Source organism: Cydia fagiglandana, chromosome 5 (assembly GCF_963556715.1).
Source record: "Cydia fagiglandana chromosome 5, ilCydFagi1.1, whole genome shotgun sequence".
Lineage (NCBI taxonomy): Eukaryota > Metazoa > Arthropoda > Insecta > Lepidoptera > Tortricidae > Cydia > Cydia fagiglandana.
This window is the reverse complement of record NC_085936.1, coordinates 22,004,129-22,025,066: the sequence shown is the minus strand read 5'-3', so window position 1 is coordinate 22,025,066 and position 20,938 is coordinate 22,004,129. Positions and strand designations below refer to the sequence as shown.

General features: G+C 34.2%; 1 protein-coding gene across 2 annotated transcripts in view; it reads left to right on the top strand.

The window, feature by feature from the left end:
* Positions 1-20,938, top strand: part of LOC134664668 (EGFR adapter protein-like) — a 160,055-nt gene that overhangs the window by 16,119 nt on the left and 122,998 nt on the right. For both annotated transcript variants that reach the window (XM_063521410.1, XM_063521409.1), the window contains exon 2: positions 15,336-15,401. In XM_063521410.1, coding sequence (XP_063377480.1) covers positions 15,336-15,401 — 66 coding nt within the window. The remainder of the gene's footprint in view (positions 1-15,335; positions 15,402-20,938) is intronic.

Genomic DNA, 20,938 nt, shown 5'->3' with positions numbered 1-20,938 from the left:
TGTGACAAATGTTGGCGACAAATCGATCGTCTTTTGTTTTTAATGGCTTGTCAAAGTAAGTCAGTGCGTTGAACGTGGCTTTAACGCGAAAATATTTTTAGAGCTATGATTTTGTTATGATTTTAAAAGTTCGCTTACTCCGCAAGAGTGTAGTGCTTGCCCTCAAAATGCTTTTGGGATTGAAGCACCACATCTGAGCATCGTGAGGCGTTGGTATGGTGAATTTAGTAGAGACAGTATTATTCTAGGTAATGATTTTCGTGATGGTCGACCGTCCACGGCGATCATTCAAGGAAACGTGGCTACTGTGAGACGACTCATTGAAGAAAACCCACGAATCACCTATGACGGAATTTGAGGACAATTAGGGATAGGTTCAGACAAATACAAAAGATTTTACAAGAATATTTAAAAGTCAGGAAGCCTTGTTGTCTTTGGATTCCTCACGAATTAACTTCAGTCCAAAAACAGGTACTTTTTGACTGGTGCCGAGAAATGCTGCGTAAGTATATGCAAGGAAGTTCAAATGCTGTATATAACATCGTTACAGGAGATGAAACCTGGATTTACTGCTACGATCCGGAAAAAAGGCATTAGTCCAGTCAATGGGTCTTTCGAAGGTGACAGGAGGCCCATACAAGTTCAACAAGCCAAAAGCGTTGCCAAACATTTTGATCGTCTGTTTTTTATAAACGCGACATTTTTGTACCGTACTTTTAAATAATAAAAGAACGTTAAATACTGAGCAGTACACTACCATTTGTGTGCTCGCAGTCATTGAAAAAGACCGCGAGAGACGACCGAGAAGCCGCATCCTCCTGCGTCATAATAATGCGTCCACCGATACCGCAATAAAGGCAAAAACATTTTTTAATTACGAAAACGTGGAAAATGTCTCTTATACGGATTATAATCCAGACATTGCACCCTGTGACTTCTATCTATTTCCCAAAATTAAGGATTTAATTTGGAGTTTGACATTTAAGATCCCGGATAAGGCAGTTACTACGTTTCATCACCACGTCGAAAAATTGCAGTCAAGTGATTGGGCCTCATGCTTCCAAAAATGGTCCGAGCGAGTGAATATATGTGCATAGAATGTAAAGGGAAACATTTTGAGAAGCAATAAATGTATTATTATGGTTATAAGGGTCAATTTTTGAAGAGGGTGTTTTTTCGACATTTGTATGGCAATTTTTTATTTTTGAAATATCTGATTTATAATCTTCGTTTTAGAAAGGGTTCTTAACAACAAAAAATATACTGTAGGAGGCACCTCTGTACTTTTTATAGTTAGCTAGATATGGACGTTTAAAGATCGACATTTGTATGACAGTATTTAGCCATTTGTAAGGCGTTTTTGACATGTATACGGCATTTTTTCGACATTATATGGCAGTATCAACATGTATATGCCACTATTTATTATTTTTGTTGCATTTATAAGACCCTGACGACATATGTATAATACCTTCTCGACATCTGTATGGCACTATGTCGACATTTGTATGCCACAATCGACATTTATACGGTCAAAATAGCCGTATAAATGTCGCCATACAAATGTCGCGACATGTCGCCAATAATATTTTTTTGCGATATTTCCTACACAATACAACAGATTCACTTATTTATTTTACTATATATTTTAAAACTATATTTGCAACTATTACTATAAAAGAAACATTTTTATTCCAACTAGGTACCAACGTATTCAGCGTCCATACAAATGTCGTTATAGTCGTACCAAAATATATCGAAAGAGATTTTTATCTGTTTTTAAATAAATTAAACTGTTTCCGGGTTTACATTTGATGTCAATCGATGCCCGACTAACCGCACTATTGCGTTGTAAATTTAATCTAACCGTTATTCAATAGACAAAGAAGATTATAGGGGGTATATTTAAGTCATAACAAAACAGGTGCCACGCGGGACAGCGATAAAAAGGCTTCCCTTGTTTTATTAAATAACGCATTAATTTATCAATATGATTAAATCAATTCTCTAGAAAATGCTCTTTATAGAAATGCAAAGTTGTTTATAATACGTTGCGTACATCCAAAGTTATGTTTTTTTTTATTGCGCGATGCCGCCACTGGGACACGCGAAAAACGGCAAATTTCGCCGTTTTTGGAACTTCAAATGCGATTTTGTCAGGACCAAATAATATTTTTGGTACAGTTGTGCATGATTTTTAAAGCTTATAATACACTGAATGAAAATATATACATACCCAGTCTTTTAGTCCTATGGACTTCGAGTTTTAGCCGTGGGACAGCAAAAAATGCCTATTTGAAAATTGACCCATAAATGGTTTTATTCAAAAGTTACGCAAAACTTTCAGTATGCGTAAAACCTCTTCGTTAGTTTTCTTTTCTTTTACGATAGAATTGCGAAAAATCGATATTTTGCAACAAGTGACGAATTTTAAAACACGGTCAAAGGGAGTGTCTTAACGTGCTTATTATAGCACCGGTGTCGTAATGTAGCACCAGATGTACTGTAAAAATTATGTTAAAAGATAATACTTACTGTTACGAATAAATATTTATACTGTAAAAAAATATCCCACCAAACACATTTTCATGTAAATTTTGTTGCTAAGACGAAACCATAAGACTAGCACTGTCAAAAAGTTGTCAGATCTCTTGTCGAGCCAAGCTTCAAACTCTACAAGCCCTAACTTCACTAACTCTACACCTTAGTCAAAATATGTGGCTTGACTGTTTCGCTACCGCCACATGGGCATAAGGTGAAAAATTTATTAAATTCATTATTTTTAGGGTTCCGTACCTCAAAAGGAAAAATACTGAACCCTTATAGGATCACTCGTGTGTCTGGCTGTCCGTCTGTCACAGCCTATTTGCTCCGCAACTACTGCACCAATAAGTTGAAATTTGGTATACACATGTAAGTCTATAGCCCAAGGACATACATGTAAAGTAAATAATATAAATTCAAAAAAATATATATATATATCAAATGAAGGGGCTCATTGTAAGAATGTCAGATATATTTATTCATAATTTTAAAATAAATAGTTTAGAAGTTATTTAAGAAAATACGCAAAAAATGACCATTCCGCCCCCCCCCCCCCCCTTATCTCCGAATCTACTGGGTCTAAAATTATGAAAAAAATACACATATTAGCTCTTTTCCTATAGATGACAGGAAAACCTATTAGAAATGTGCAGTCAAGCGTGAGTCGGACTTAAGTACCTAGTTTTCCGATCCCTACGGGGTTTTTTAAAGACATTTTACTCACTTTTCTCTAAAAAAATATATTGTTAAAAATTGTGTAATGTACAGAACCCTTGGAACGCGAGTGCGACTCGCATTTACACGATACAAGATTCTTGAAAATTCAATACAATAAAATTGAGGCAACAAAAAACTTGCACTATCTAAACATACGTGACATTCTTGTATTCAAGTAGCAACTTGAATTCAATACTGGCATACGTGTAAACGAAGCCTAGTGCAGTTAATTGAATACAAGAATTGCCAATCCATATTTTATTTTCGACATGGATTCCGTACGCGAAGGTGTGTTCCTTGTCGCTGCTATAGTAGCAACTGTGTTACGAGAAAAACGTCAGCACTGCTAGATCCAGTTCCCATTGAATCCTTCACTTTCTTATTTTCAGCTAGATATTGCGTTCTTATGCTCTTAAGTTTCTTCATTATTTCTTTGGGACCAAAACCTTCTACCCCAAATTCTATAGCAAAATCTACAAGGGCAACTTCTCGAGCCTCACGGTTTTTATAATTTTTAACCTCTGTGTCCCACAAACATTGATGACTTCTATAAATTTCTATGAATTTAATTATCTCCGAACTACCTAATTTAAAATAATTTTTGCTCATTTTATCAGTTTTACCACCCATTCAATATTGAATGAAAATCTGCCAATGCAAATCGGTTCAATTCTTGCTTCAATATGGCTTCAATACATCATACTTGATTCAATTTGAAGTTTAGACTTGTCAAGACTTGCATGCAATTATTGCCGTTCAATAAATGTCTTTGGTGTAAACAAAATACGGTCAAGAATATTGCCCATCAAGAATTCTATACAATAATTGCATTCAAGATTTTGGTTATTGTTCATGTATAAACATTTTGATTCAATTCTTGAATTCAATTATTGCACGGCAAAACTTGAATACAATTATTGCCGATTCTTGTACAAGAATCTTGTATCGTGTAAATAAGCCTTTATGGTTTCGTTTGGGCAACATTTTACATCAAAATGTTTTTGATGGGATTTCACTTCTTTTTGTAAGTTTATGACAATCTTCCATCCCCTAATTTAAAGGGTTGGGGGTGATTTAATATTAAAAATCCTGAAATAAGTATCTGGGGGCATCTGTTACACAATGTACTTCTTACTGATTCCCCATATAAACCCTTCACCCCGTAAGGGTAAACTTTGGGGTTGAAATCTGCCTTCACCCCGTAAGGGTAAACTTTGAGGTTGAAATCTATTCTATATCCTTCCCCATAACAATACCTATCTACATACCAAATTTCAACTAAATCGGTTCAGTGATTATTGATTTCCCATACAAAATTAAACCCCATCTTCATCCCCTTAGGGATAAAATTTTTTTGAATTTATTTGTTGTTTGTGTACTAAAACTATCTTACATACCAAATTTCAGCTTCTTAGAGGACTTCAGGAAGTACCCGGTATTGATGATCATCAAGTGAGTGAGTCAGTGACGAAATCGAAGTTTTTAGATATGAATAAAATCTAAAGTATAAGAGCTATGCAATTGATATGCTTAATAAGTCCGAGAACTTTGTTTATCTGGTATAATCCAACCCCAAGTTATGAGGGTTCCAAAAAACGACAAAGCGCTTCGAGAAAAGGTAGATAGTGCCCTTGCGCTTTTCTCGTCTTGGCGGGGGCACTGCCGTGCCCCCAGATGTTAAAGGATGAGACTACTGTAACTAATAAAGATTTATGTTTAGTTACCTACTATTTTCGCGTAAAATAGACAATTTTTATATCTTTAGTTATTAAGACCCAAAATAATTATTTTCACTTATTATAAATAAATCCTCCTGTTATGAAGTATCAAATATTGTTATTTGTATATGTATAACTCTTAAGTTAAAAACAATAAAATCTGTTATTACCTACTGTCAAAATGATTATTTTTTGCGGGATTAAGTAATACTCTGGTAGTGTTCAATAAGGCCCATAATAGGACTTTTATAAAAGGTATATTTTCCAAGAGTATCGTAATATTTTTATAACTATTTTGGTATAATGAAGAAACTTAAATAAATGAGAAACCTATTTGAGTGAGTTTTTCATACTTCATGTCCTGTTTATTAAAAAAAAACCATTTTAATTTAAGGTGAGGCATACGTATTCCGTGTGGGCCGTATAGGCATATACGGCCCACACGGAATATACAATAAGGTAAGTGAGGCCACTTACCTTATTGTATATTCAGGATGTATACCGTGTAATATTGAGCAGTTGGTTTATAATATACATATTATGATATTGACGTTGAATAGGACAGGACATGACAATAGGAACCAGAAATAGGTATAGTTGGTCAAACCAATTTGTCAGTAAATAAAAACAAAAAACTATATTCATCCTTTTCTTTTGAGTGCTAGTACTAGTGTAAGTCAAAGATAGTATGATGATTCTCCCTGTCTATGTTTGAAATGAGACAGTCCTTTGACAAACTATGTATAGTTTTATCATTTATCAAACATTACGCAGATACCACAGACTAATAGCCCCTACAATCACATTTGGCAACAAACGCATAGCTCACTACCCCGTACCTCGCTGTAATAGTGCATGGTCTAAAAGGCATTTTTCATTTTTGGCACCATACTTATATAACAAAGCACACAAAACCCTTAATATAAACAACATTAGTAATTTTCAATTAAAAAACAAAATTAAGATTTGGTTAAAATCATTAAGTTATACTGAAGCAGAAGAGCTATTACGATGCGTGTTCTAGTACATACATTCTAAAATAACCAGACACACACGCGCGTAAACACACAGAAACACACACATATTCTAAAAATCAGACACAGAATACTCACACACGCGCGCGTACACACACATCACAGTTTCATCTTTCTTTAAAATTAATTTTAATATTGTTAATATGTCATATAAAATGTCTAACATTGTAACATTAGCTACGCTTGTAATTGGGAAGGAACTGGCTCTTGAGACACAGGGAAACCTACTTTGAGAGCCAGAAACCAATGTTATGTAACAACTCAAAGTTGCAATAAAGATTATTTTATTTTATTTTATTTTATTTTATTTTATAGGAGAAAATAGTTGTGAATATCTTGTACATTTTTATTACAATATTAGTCAAGATAATGAAATATAGCTGGTCAAGCAAATCTTGTCACTAAAAAAAGGCGCGAAATTCAAATTTTCTATGGAACGATATCCCTTCGCGCCTACATTTTTAAATTTGCGGCCTCTTTCTACTGACAAGATCCGATTGACCAGCTGTAGGTATTTTTACTTAATGAGATATTTGAATTTCACGTAATGTCCGCATATAATTTATATATGTGCACGGTAAACAAACAAATGAATGATAAGAAAAGACAGACAGTGTTACTGAGCGGGAGGTGGGGCGAGGGGCGAGGTATAGGTAGGCTATGATAGGCTCTCGAGCGCCGCGCCGGCGACGGACTGACCAGCGCGGAGAATCTATGAATTTCGCGCCTTTTTAACTAGATTTTACTATTACAATGCAAGCTACACACAGAAATTTCTTACTTTCCATATATACGCTGCATATATTATTTTATAGTAATAGACTTATTTTTACAGACTCTAATTCAATATTAGATCTTATAGGACAAAAAACGCATATTAATTCTAAAGCATATATCTTATTCTTCTAGCTTTTTAGCTTGCCTATTAACTTATAAATTTAGATATGTTGTTGTGGATTTATTAAACTTTAATTCAATATCGACAAAATAATAAGCTAATTGTAGTTTGACAAAGAAGCACGTTAAAAAAATTTCTAATAATTTTACATTATAAAGCGTCATACATATTATAAACAATGGAACTTAAACATTGCACTTTAATTCAATATTAAAAAATCATTACTAAAAATATATAAATACCTAATTTATATCTAACGCTCGTTCTAACTTTTCATCATATATAGCATATATGCTTAAAAATATGTCCTATATCAGATAAGTATCACTTTTTCAACTTTAGAATTATCAAAACTTTTCGTGCAAAAATCCGGTCCCACTATTGAGCTAATAGAGTAGTTGACAGATTATAAGTATCAAAAACAAATCCAGATCAAATTCACAACAAGTTATTACAATCAGAACAAGCCTCAAGGTGTAACGAGCTGGGTCATGACATGACTCAGATATATCCGATAATTTTGTAGCTCGGCTACTTACCTGGTAACCCAGTAACTGCCATTCCTCAAACCGTGAGAACCGGACATTCGCCGACATTCTAAATTATTGTCTACATTATACGGTATGATAACGGTTACGTAATATATTTTAATATTAAGCTACGTTTCTTAAGGATATGCTTGCCCAGATTTCAATTGAAAATGATGGGGTAAAAACGTAATGAACGATCTTACACAAACACATACTTACATGAACGCACACCTAAACAGTATCAAAAAACTGCAAATGCGACCAACACTTTATTTTCTATCGCCTATTATTAGTTTAAGAAGTAAAAGCCATGCTAATTTGAAAAGAAAAAACTCTACAAGTTTAATAAGCTAATATTATACCGCAGGAAAATTCTTTCAGTAGAAGAGCTTTGAATAAAGTTGCTTGTGGCGTAATTAATTTTCAGGGCTCATGTCCGACGCAACTTGTAACGCAATTTCAGTAACTTCAGGCTCGGGCGGCACAGTGGCAGATATTGACAGTAGGGAAAAGTTGGGTAACACCGGATAGTTAAGGAAATTAAATCATGATTAATTGAATTTGGATATAAAATTATATTTCGATTTAGAAAAAAAAATTAAATACAATCAACATGTGCTTAAAATCGAGCGATTTTATCAAATTTTGCGCAAGATTTATGATTTACGGTGTGCCGCTTGTGTAAAAGAAATGGACAGAGGTATCACAGGTAGCAGTTCCTTACAGCCTCACCGGAAATAAATGGCTTTGATGTACGTGACAAGTATAATTTTAGAATTTCGTTTTTTATTATTCCTATTCTAAAATTATACAAAAACTTATAGGTATCTTGAATCATACTGATCGCATACAGCAATATCTTTTTCATCGTTCTTTGACAACAACACAAATGACTTCCCTAATTAGCGAGATGGCGATTTTTTTTGAGATTGTCTAATTGATTAAAGATATTGTACTGTCCCTGAAGTGTGGTGTGGTCTCCGCGCGCGGGATGTTGCAACTATCCGCCTTTGAAGTGGCGCCGCCGCGGGCATACACTAATCTCATTAACTACTAGCCCGCAATTCCCTTCTCTACTGGGCTTAGGGAAACCAGTGTTAAAAGAACCCCTCTAGAAAGTGTTGGATGTGCTACGAATGTGCCGTCAAACATTTTCCAACTTTTGATTCACATAAAATAATTTCGGAAACATCTCATATATTGTATTAGTATGGGAATCAAAATGTTCCATTTTCAAAACGAAAGTTTCCTTTATATCTTGTTTTTTTTTAATTTCTGAGCACTTTTCCAAGTTTTTGGAAACTCTCCGCTATGTTATCTTTTGATGAGACTGACCATGAGTTTTTGTATGTTTTGTTCTCTCCCATGAAGTAACAGCTTGCACAGTAGCCGTTGATAAACTAATTTGAATTTTTCTACACCAGCACTTCAAATTACCAATAAAATATAATAGATGACTGCCAACGATGTCTTAATCATTTTCATTAGAAGCGCGGCGCGTGGGGCGAACCGGGGCTTGTCTATGGGCTCGATTTGGATTTCGAAATAGACATCTATTAGATATCTTTTAGACATCACCAAGATACCATAACGATATGTTTAAGATCTAACCTGTCAAATTTGACATTTGCGCGATTCTGGAGATACTCTTGAACGATTTCCACAGGATATGAATTAGAGATCCAATTCACATCTAATAGATATCTTACTCTATCTAACGTAAAAGTGACTTGGTTGCCAGAATTGCGCTGCAAAAGAGAACTAGTTGATAAACTATAACGTATCTAGAATGGATCTAGTACCTACGTGTCGTCTCTTGTGAAAATCTTGAAGTTCGAATACGGCAGTAAGGTCTATAGGATCATAATAGAACTGTTATTGCGGAGTGAAGCGATTGTTTGTGAAGTATCGCGAATACAAGCTAGTTCTCGCCGCACTCCGGCTACTCGCCTTCACAACAAAGGTCTTGTCGTGGTTACAACAAGCCCATGTACACTTCCGTCGGACTTTGCTTATTCATATTATGAAGTTAGTTAGTTAAGCAAGATAAGCAACAAGATAATATGACAGTAAAAAGTATAAAAAAATAGTGCAATACTGGTGAATTCAGTACAGAGAGATGGATCTTGCATAACTTAATAGAACACTTATTTGTAGGAATTTTATTAATCTGACGAACATAAGTTTGACGCCTAATTTTTACATTGTCACCGTCAGATTAAGGAAATGCGTACAAATAATTATCAGATTTAGTAATAGCACAATTATAGCGTTAATTTGGACTAATATGACCAATTCCAAAATCTGCTTAACAATTTGTTGAACCCTCCACCAACCAATGGTAGGTAGGTACGCGGGGTAGCAAGATATCACTCATGAGTGATTATGAGAGTAATCTGACGCGCTCGAGTAACTACAAAAATCCCGTTTGGGCTCCCCTATTACTATTATATTTGACCAACTAACATTACAACAAATAATTTTAAAATGTAATTTTGTTAATTTTGTTTAATAGATTGGAAGTGGTGTTTGTGAAAGATATTTACCTATTTTTAGAAGTCAGGCTTTCTGAGCTTTTCAATATATGGATACGAGTATGTAATATGGATAAGGCAAAAACAACACAGTTGTTATAAACGAGACATTAACAACCACAAAGTTCATTATTCACTTACGGGTATTTGATAATGAACGTCATCTATCCTTGCTGTAGTTTAGCAATCATCACCGTATTTTCAGCCTACAAGCTCTGAATAATTAACGAATACTTTTCGGAAGCATGGGCTTAAATTTTAAGTTAAGATAATTCTACTTGTCCTAGAACCTCTTTTGTCCTGATCAATTTGATTAGCACTCATTGCTACTTCTGGTGTATTAAACATGACGACTTAAAACATTCTTAAGAGTTAAAAGTTTAAATAAAATAGCTAAACGATTGAAGTATGAACGTGAGGAAGAACCTCGGAAGAGTGCGGATAACTCGTTTAGTATTAAACGGAAGTCGGGTCGGAGGCTCGTGAGGTGCGCGAGGAATTTAATACTCTACCACCCCCTTGTGTTTGCACCGACCGCACCCGGGATTTATTTATCTGAGAAAATATTTACAGACCTATAAGCTCGCCAGCATAATATGTAACCAGAATTGCTTAAATGGATCCCGTAAAATTTTTACGAAAATATTTGTTCTTAACTTCTTTTTTTATAACTGTCAATTGAACTATGATCTATTATTATCATATCTAAAAAAGTCTCAGAAAAAAGTCAATAGAATTTTCACCTGTTGCCGTGTCACGTCAGTCTTATTTACCGTTTCCCGGTCGGTCGGCCGGATATTCTTAACCATTTTCGAAGCAACAGTTTGGTTGTAGGAGACCCGGCCAAGAGACAGGCTCGGACGAAGGAATTCTTGCCAGTCAGTGATTTTTATAATTGCCTCTGAGGGTAGCTGAGGGTAGCTAGGAGGTAAAAGGAAGGGGAGAGGAAACTTAAGGTAATCATATTATTTATAGTATGACCCAGAGTTTGAATCGAACTCAGTTTCCGGTTTGCAAGCCGCACTTAGCACCATATACAATTGCTGTAGTGAACGTTGATGCATTCGGCGCTTGAGGTCACAAACATGGATTATTCTTTGGGCCAACATCATAAACAAGTCTGCAAAAATCAGAACTACCGGGTTAGACGCAAATGACTCACGTTACAAAAGTCGACAAAGTTACTGGAATTATAATGGAAAAATTAAAAGTTCTACAAGGCGACTCGGCGACGAGTTGCAGAAAACTACAAAGAACGCTCAAGTTCTGGTTCTAAAATTTAAACTTTCAAGACTAAATAATAAAACGCTGCAGATCTAATTTTTAAATGGCTAATAATAAATTACTAAGTTCAACAAAAAGAAAGTTTTAACCTTGTTTAACTTACGTACACAGTACTCTTCAAGAAGAGTAGCCTAGCGACATCTGTGAGAATCTTTCGGCACCAGGTTGAACTCTTGGTTAGTAACAACACTGCTGCACGCGCGAGCTTCTTATTTTCGTAGTTTCACCACCACCCGATAGATGTCGTTGTAACATTAGTGTGGGTTGCTAAATATAAATGATTCGACCACAGAGAATTCGACTTAGACATATTTGCAAAAAAATTACAGCAACTATTTTAGATTGCAAATAGGTGCTAAATTTTATTGGTACATATTATTTTTTCTGTCCTTAAATATCAATGTGTTGCAGAATAGTATGTTTAGAATCACAAACACACAAATACAGTCGCGTCTTTTTGTAAAACACGATTTTTGCTAAGTTCTAAATGCGACGGGCTTTTTCCTTTATGTTTTGATCTGATCCTGACATAGAAAGCGCCAATATATGTATGAGTTGTTTTGGTGTGAATGTGCACGAACTAGCCCTTTTCCTAACAAAAGCGTGGGTGTAACCGGAGCGCGAATTTGCGGTCGCATTATGGTGGCGTTCGTATGTCATCCTACCAGCTTGGACTTACTGTTGCTACTTGAAATAGTTTAAGGAAAATAAATTTAAACATACTTCTGTACTTAAACTTGCGAGTTAAACATCAAACATCAACATTTATTCAGCAAATAGGCCACAAGGGCACAGGCCACAAGGGCAGGTCAACATTGAATTTACATAAAAGCAAAAATAATAACATCAACAATTTTATAAAATTCTATAATATTTAGAGGTGTAAATGTCTCTAGGTGTCAGAACTATAAGAATAGTTTATCAAGTTATCCTTAGAGATGTATAGGGTCTCCAAGAGTCAATATCCTGTATAATTAATACATTCAATAAGAGAAAAGAAACATACCAGAACAAAATGAGGCGTCTCACTGTAATTAATTAATAAAAATTAAGTTACTAAGTATAATAGCTCGTGTTAGCTTAAACAGACCAGTCTCCACAAACAGCACCCGTTCACGAGTGCTGTTTGTGAAGCATTTATTTAAAAACATTTATTTAAAATACTTCTGACCACCTCCTCAAACGACCCCTTGATTAAATTGGTATACATATAGTTAATGTTATCCTATAGGAAAATTTAAGGGGCAAACAAAACAATTGTAATTTTAGTAACCATGTCCATTTAAACAATTTCGCCCTCACCTCACCTCAATCCAATTCAATTTTAGTTCCCTAGCGGGTTCCGTGAACGCTCGCAGTTAATGTTGTACACAATGACTATTAGTCCTCCCTACGTCGCTAAACTTATTGCTATAGCTAAAGAGTCCAACGGCAAAGATTTTGGGGTCCAGTTTTTGCCATATACTGCAAACTACATCTCGTTATACACGGTGTAACATGAGGAATCCGAATAATTTTAACAGCGTATTCCTGATCAAGTGACAAGACAATAACACATAATTTTTATGTACAAATACATTCAAAAAATTTAAAAAACAAAACAATAAAAGAAATTCTTTTGGTGAAATTAACCTAAACTTATATTACTTTTTTTTTTCTTTTGACCTCAGAAATGCGTGGTTAAAATTATTCGGTTTCCTCATGTTACACCGTGTATATACCACATAAGGTAAGTACCCCTATTAACGAGGGGGTTAAGCAACTTTTACAAAGACAGCTAAAAATGAAACATAAGCTGGTTCTGTATGAACAAAGACATATTTTTTTATGATAGTTTGTATATTGAAATTCATATTTCATTCGTTTTTGGACTCCTTTTGGCCAGTTATATAGAAAAAAATAATTATTAAACCTAAAACGTCGAAATCGCCTTTTACCGTGGTAATTGATCATTGCTACCCAAATACCGCGGATAAGGGTTCCTTTTTACGAGGGTAAATAAACCCATCGCATTTTTACTTCCTATACTTATATTTATTTGACAAAAGTAGTTAAATAAATACTAGGTACGTATTATATTTAATCAGATTTCCAATCATAGGATTCAATTAATTTTTTTTTGGTTTTTCTATAAGGAAAAATAAGAGGATTTTTAGTAAAACATAATTATGAAAGTGAATTCCTTTGACTCTACGTACACCTACTAACTACGCTTAGATAATAATATACATGTGGTCGTATCAAAAAAACATCTGCATCTTTTATTAATAACACATAATCCAAACATAATTTTAAATTAATTAAAAACTAAACTTAAATACAAACTAAATATGTATAAAATAAATAACCAACTGAAACCCGTCCCGGGCTGCCCCCGACGCAAAGGTGCCCATCACGCTCTCTGCGTTGCCGCGTTGGATTGCGATTGTATGTTGGTGTATTATATGTTCTAATTAAAATAATACAATAGGTTTTTAATAATTATATTATGAACCTATTTATTTCCTACCAAAGTTGTAAGTCGGTCGGTATTAGGTTCCCATACATCTTATTACCGAGTGATGTCTTTTGTAACCATCGCTAAACGGTTTAATTCACATTATCGTAAAACTCATTTACGAGCAATAAAAATAAATAAAGATTGCGTATATTTTGAACACAATCAAAATTGAAGATACTAAATATTACGAAACATTGTATAAAACAGACTTGACAGCCATGTTTTTGTTTTTATATCAATATTTAAACAAGATTCTCATATAATGGTTTCTAAGGAAACCTCCAGTTAAGTGCTTAAAACTGTAGTCAAAATTAAGAGTTCTTGAATAGACTTCATACTACGTTGATAGCTCTTTAGCTTTATAGATGGTTAAATATTTCAATAACATCAAGAGTTAAGGAAATATGTATTTACATATGAATATATAACCCTTCGAACTTAAAATACCGTTTCCGGTATCACCGAGGTATACCTCGAAATTAGGAACCACACCAAAAAATGGAACCCAACACCGAGGTTTTTAATTTCCTGTTTTTTACTATTGGCAAGTAAATATTTACAAATTGAGGATTTGGGAACCATAAATATCATAATTAAGAATTGATATAAAGTCTTAGTCTTTCTATAATATTCACCATTACTATTAAAATCACTAAATAAAATACGCGTTTACTTACTTGAGGTGTTGTGCGTTAATATGAAAAATTCAAATCCTGCGCCCCCGATGAGTTAGTTTACGGTTTTCGAATTATTTACTTTGTGTTTCTTTACTAGTGTTATACTTATACGACAGTCAATAGAGAAGGCTTTATTTGTGTGTACTTCAATTTTAAAAATGTCAATTGGCTTTCTTAAAAAACGCCTTTTTGTACATACCGCGGTAATCAGTGCCGATTTTAATGGGCTCGTTAATAGGGGTACTTACCTTATATTTTTTGCTAGCTTCTTTTTCCATCATAGTTTATCTTAAAATAAGAGCCTCCTCTCCTACATATGTTGTTGTAAAATAAAATGGTGTGGGTGGAATTATGGCTGTACTAACAATGTGGACACGTTTTAGTCCTAAAACAACAAATAGGAATCTAGATCTGTGTTAACACTAATATTGGACTCACTTCCACCTACTCTATACGAGTAAACGTTTGAAATGACATCATTGTGGGGTATATTCCCTCACAGAGCACGAGGCAGCCCTCATAGGGTAGCTTAATTAGTGGTTATTATAATGAAAGTCACGTGACGCGATCTCAGGGGCTGTCGATGGCGATTCGATACAGCTAATAGAAGATATGTTGTTGTTACGCTTTGATGAACTCAATATGTTATCTTATTAATAAGTTGCACTTTTGTGAGCAATTTAATTAAATTTTAATTAATTTACGTTTGTAAGCTATTCATTATTAATAAATAGTATATATTGTATCAAAAACTTTTTCATTTCTCTGTATTTGTTCAAAACTGCTTGGTTTTATTATGTTATAAATATCTATCTTTAAAAGTACTTATTAAAGGCAGCAATAATGACTTGCAAAACTAGAGGCCACATTTCATTAAGCTAAATGGTGTTTTGTTTCAGTACCTGGGTTCATTCCCGGCGTGCGGCGGCGAGCGCGCGCTCTCCGACCAGCTGCTGCTCATGAAGGTATGTACCTCATAATAATGTATATGTATACCTGTATACGTGCCAAATGGACCGTAGAATTAGCATTAACCAAGTGTGTCGAGCCAGACTTGACATGAAACTTAGTATAGTTAGACCGTAAAAAGTCTGCAGCGATTTTGATAGCCCACGCAGTGCAAGTGTCATTTTAAACGTCAAACTTCTATGAAATTATGACGTATAGATAAGATAAGATAAGAGTAGAAAGTATTCGCCGTTTCTGGCCCCGCCTCTCAGTGGTCCCCGATCCTGACCCCAGGGCCGAGCCACCGCCCATGCTGAACCTAAAAAAAAAAAAAAAAAAAAAAAAAAAAAAAAAAAAAAAAAAAAAAAAAAAAACAAAAAAAAAAAAAACAAATAGCCCCCCATTTGAATTGATTGCGCTAGGTCCCAGCAGTGCCCGGCGCCTCCTTCAGGGACTTACGAAATACGCTAATTAAACAATACACCTTGTTCACCACGGTAACAATAGGCTCGTCGACCCTTTTCTATTGTTCGATCTCGACTCGGGCGCGCTATTGTGTTACCGAGCATACTACCTGCCTGGACCCTTTCCTTAACCCACCGACGTCTCCATTCATGCCTTCTTTATGTGTGTATACAGTAGGTGTTTGTGATAGGTATTAGAGATAGGTATTTTGCAATATGTATTAGCAATAGCTATTTGCAATAGGTATTAGCGATAGGTACTTATTTGTGATGCATAGGTACTCTAACTATCAACTCTAATAACCCGCATTGTCTTATTACCTCTTGGAGCTATTTCGATTTATAAGGAATACAGTTCTAACCTTCTTCTGACTAGAATTTACACTATTTAGACTTTGGCAGCCTAAACTAACCTTAACCTTTTACCAAACCTAACTTATTCTTCGAAAACCTTCTCATTTCAAACTAACCTGCTTTCACCTAGTCTTCCGATATAAAGTAAACTCGTAGTTACTTGTTTCTTTCTATTATTTAAAAAAATAACGAGGCGTGTGAGGCATTTCTTGTGCACTTGTTTTCATTGTTAACAGCTTAATTGCTTTATTGATAGATGTCTATTATATTTTATGCTGACAATGGGTTTATTGTTTCCTATACCTATTTTTTTATAATTTTGGTTTGAGTAAAGAGAACGTCTGTTTAGATGAACTTGTTGAGACATGTTACTTTGAGTGATTTAAAAAAAGAACGAGACGAGTCAACTGGTTTCAACATGATTTAGTCTAATACATCAACATTTCTTGTGCGTTGCTATTCATTGTTATAACAGCATAACTGCTTTATTGGTAGACATCTATTATATTTTATACTGACAATGGATTTATTGTTTCATATTATGCTTTTGAATTTGGATTTGAGTAACGAGAACGTCTGTTTAGATGAACTTGTTGAGACATGTTACTTTGTGTGATTGAAAAAAAAGAACGAGACGTGTCAACTGGTTTCAACATGATTTAGTCTAATACGTCAACATTTTTGTACGTTGCTATTCATTGTTATAACAGCATAATTGCTTTATTGGTAGACATCTATTATATTTTATACTGACAATGGATTTATTGTTTCCTATTATGCTTTTGAATTTGGGTTTTAGTAAAGAGAGCGTGTATTAGATGAACTTGTTGAGACATGATTTTAACGGTACTGTACCTTGGTCATAGTGACACAGTATAAAAGCCGAAGAGAAATGAGTTTGAGTAAGTATTACCGTCGTGGCAGTCCTCTGTATCAGAGCTCCTTGTATCTATTGCAGTATATAGAAATATAGTGTTAATTCAACAGTGAAGTGTTTAAGTGTTTATAGAAAGACCCAACAATGGATGTAAGTATGTCTTTTATTACCGTAACTTACTTTGTTTTGTTTTCACTTGTGTTCTTTGTGTTTTAATTATCAAGATTGTAGACAGTGTGTAAATTATTGTTTTATATTGTTTCAGTTCACTGAAAATACTTTCAAGAACTATTACTACCCGGATAATAATAAAGACGAATCAAGCGATGAAGAGGGTACGCTTGGTTTCAAAGTTAAACAAGCCATCGCAAAGAAACGTTCAGGAAACAATATCGATAGTTTCTTTGAACGACCTAAAAAGCAACCCAAAATTGTGAAACGGTCTTCGAATGTGAGCAAAAGTTCACCAGACGGTGTTGCAAACTTATCATCCGGACAAGACGACGGGGCGTATGCATCACATTTGATTAAAATCGAGATATATGATATGCAAACAATTAAAAACGTCCCACCCATGGAACACTGGAAGCATGCGGACTTCAGATTGAAATATTTTGCGTTGGAAGACGATTTGGAGCTACAAAATACGCGAAATATTATTTATAACATAACAAAACAATTAGCTTCTAAGGACAGTAGTGTGAAATATTTTATAGATAATAAGAAACAGTGATAGTTATAATTATTAATGATAGTAGTAGCTTAATGATTGTGTTAACGTATTTCTCATTTTTTACCTCTTAAGTACATTTTCCATGTAACAGATTATTTTTATTGTATCACATTCTCATTTGTAAAGGTTGCAGTCCCCACTCTTAGAAATCTTATACCTGTAGTCAACTATTTAAATGAAAGAAAGCACTGTATGATTTCTCATTTCATAATGGACTCTTTGAGCTGTGATGTCTACGATCTTGAACTTATCAGACTCTGTGAAGAAATAGAAGAAAATGAAGATCTATGCGAGGCTGCCCGTCTTGTGAGCCAACTTCATCGAGAGGCGTAAGTAAAAATATTCCTGTTCATACATGTCTATAACTCTTAACCAGTACCTGTTTAACAAAGGATGGGTTCCTAACTTGTTGTGACTTGCACTTATTGTTAGGATAAACGTGGGGTGGGAGAGGACTGGTTATATAAGCGGGGTATCTCGAGTTCATATCATTCAGTGTTTTGGTGCCGTGCTTGTACTGTGATATCCTTTTCCATAATGGTGTTTACTTACTATCATATTGGTCTCACTTTACCTCGTGATAAGATTGAGGAATTAAGTAAAGAATTTATTTTAGAAGTTTTTCATAGAAATATAAGGATGTGGCACATTTCAAACAAATTACCTCACACGTTACTGGAAGATTCTGATATTATACCTTATTATACACCATGTGATGGCCACATCAAAAATTCCAAGGGGAATACTGAGACATCAGATGTGATTGATGGAGTTTTGATGATGCAGGCCTATTGTCAGCAGTGTCGAAAAGACTTACGTTAGTATATACAACCAACCATTTTAGTAATTATTTTTATTTTATCTGACATTAAGATATTTATGTTTTTTTTTTTTGTATTGTTATAGATCTTCTCAAATAGGACGGGGAGTAAAAATAACAGGTGCAGTTTTGGAGACTGAAGAATTCTTGTCGAAGAAAAACCGTCTAGTAGCTGCTGAACCTGTCGCATCAACATCATCCGAACCAGTTCCCGATGTCATTGTGAGTACAAATAATAATCATGAAATTGAATGTTCTGTGTGTAATAAGCTTGTCTCTAAAAGATATTTTAAAAATCATTTAAATAGTAATCTTCACAAAAATAATGTTTTAAGGGCTGACATTGAATGGGTTAATGTTCAGTTAATTGAAAATGCTTTTAAGAATAGGGTGGCCACTTTCAGAATACTATTAAATGAAAATGTTCACCAACCATTTACTCCCGAATCTATATTACTAGAAAATAAAGATAAAATCTTTGCATTATTGGATCGTTCCCTCACTGATCACCATGCTTTAAAAGTAAACTTTATTTTAAATGCGGATTTTACTCAAGAGACCAAACAAGTAAATAATACATTTGATTTCCAATTATGTAACAATGTAGTTGATGTTAGTAGCGACAAAGATGAGATTTTCGAGTCAGTTGTTAAAGATATATTAACAAAATTATTTAACTTTGAGAGAAAAGATAGTGGATGGAGTTTAGTAAAATTTAACTATCTAGATGTTAATGTAAACAAATTTAATCCAATGCGTGGTTCTTCCTATATCGAATTACCACGTGATATTCAGAACAGAAAAGCAGTTATTAATGTAAAAAATAGTGATCATGAATGTTTTAAATGGGCTGTATTGTCAGGCTTGTATCCACCTACAAGTCATCGTTCAAACACTACGAAATCGTATATAGCGCATAAAAATAAATTAAATTTTGGAAATTTAACTTTCCCACTTAAAGTTGGAGATATTCAGAAATTTGAAAAAATGAATGATATAAGTATAAACGTTTTTGGTCTTGAATACAATTCGAAAAGTAAAATACATGACGTAGTAGGCCCATTACACTTAACAAAGTGCAAAAAAGCTACCCACTTGAACTTATTGTACATATCCAAAGACAGTAAGGGGCATTATTGCTATATCAAAAATTTATCTAGGTTAGTATCTAAACAATTATCAAATACACAGCATGCCGCACATATTTGTGATGGTTGTTTGTCGAACTTTACAACTCGCGACAATTTAATGAATCATCAAAGAAACGATTGTTTCCATGTTTGTACACATTTACCTTCAGAACAGGATAAAAAGAAAAACTGGTTCAATGAAAACGTTTCCTGCAATATACTTACTTTCGATAATTATGAACGTAAATTAAGGGTACCTTTTGTTATTTATGCTGATTTCGAGGCCTTTCTAAACCCGATTCAAACAGGTAAAATTAATCCTACTACATCCTCAACAACAAATGTACAAAAACATGAGGTATATAGTTTTGGATACTACATTAAATGTTCTTATAATGATAAATTATCAGTGTACAGAACATATAAAGGCAAAAATTGCACCCAGGAATTTATGAAGTATATGGAACAAGACTTAAAGGCCATTTGTAGGAGAAATACTTTTGTAAAAACTCCATTGCCTTTATCTAACGCAAATAATGTGAATATTTCTCAGAGTAGTACATGTTATATTTGTGATAAAAATTTAAACGAGGATTCATTCATTTCCTATAATTACCATACCGGTCTTTATGAAGGAGTGGCACATAAATTTTGTTCCGAAAAATACAGGGCACCTAATTTTGTACCTGTATTTTTCCATAATTTGTGTAACTATGATAGTCATTTTATAGTGCATGGGCTTGGTTTGGTGGAAGGCGACATTGAACTGATTCCAGAGAACAAAGAGAAATACATTTCATTTTCTAAGAGCTTGCAAATAAATAATCGCACAGTTAAATTGAGATTTGTTGATTCTCTTAAATTTATGTCCAGTAGTCTTGACAAATTGGCAAAAAACTTGTTGCCTGAACAATTTCATGAATTAAAATTGAATTTTTCATGCGAGGAGGATTTTAAACGCTTATTACGAAAGGGTGTATATCCCTATGAACACATGTCATCATACGATTCTTTAAACTTAACAGCTCTTCCCTCTAAAGATGATTTCTTTAGTTCCTTGTCTGATAGTCAAATCTCAGAGGAGGATTATGATCACGCAAAAGATGTTTGGTCTCATTTTCAATGCAAAAATATGGGTGATTATTCTGATTTATATTTAAAAACTGATGTTTTATT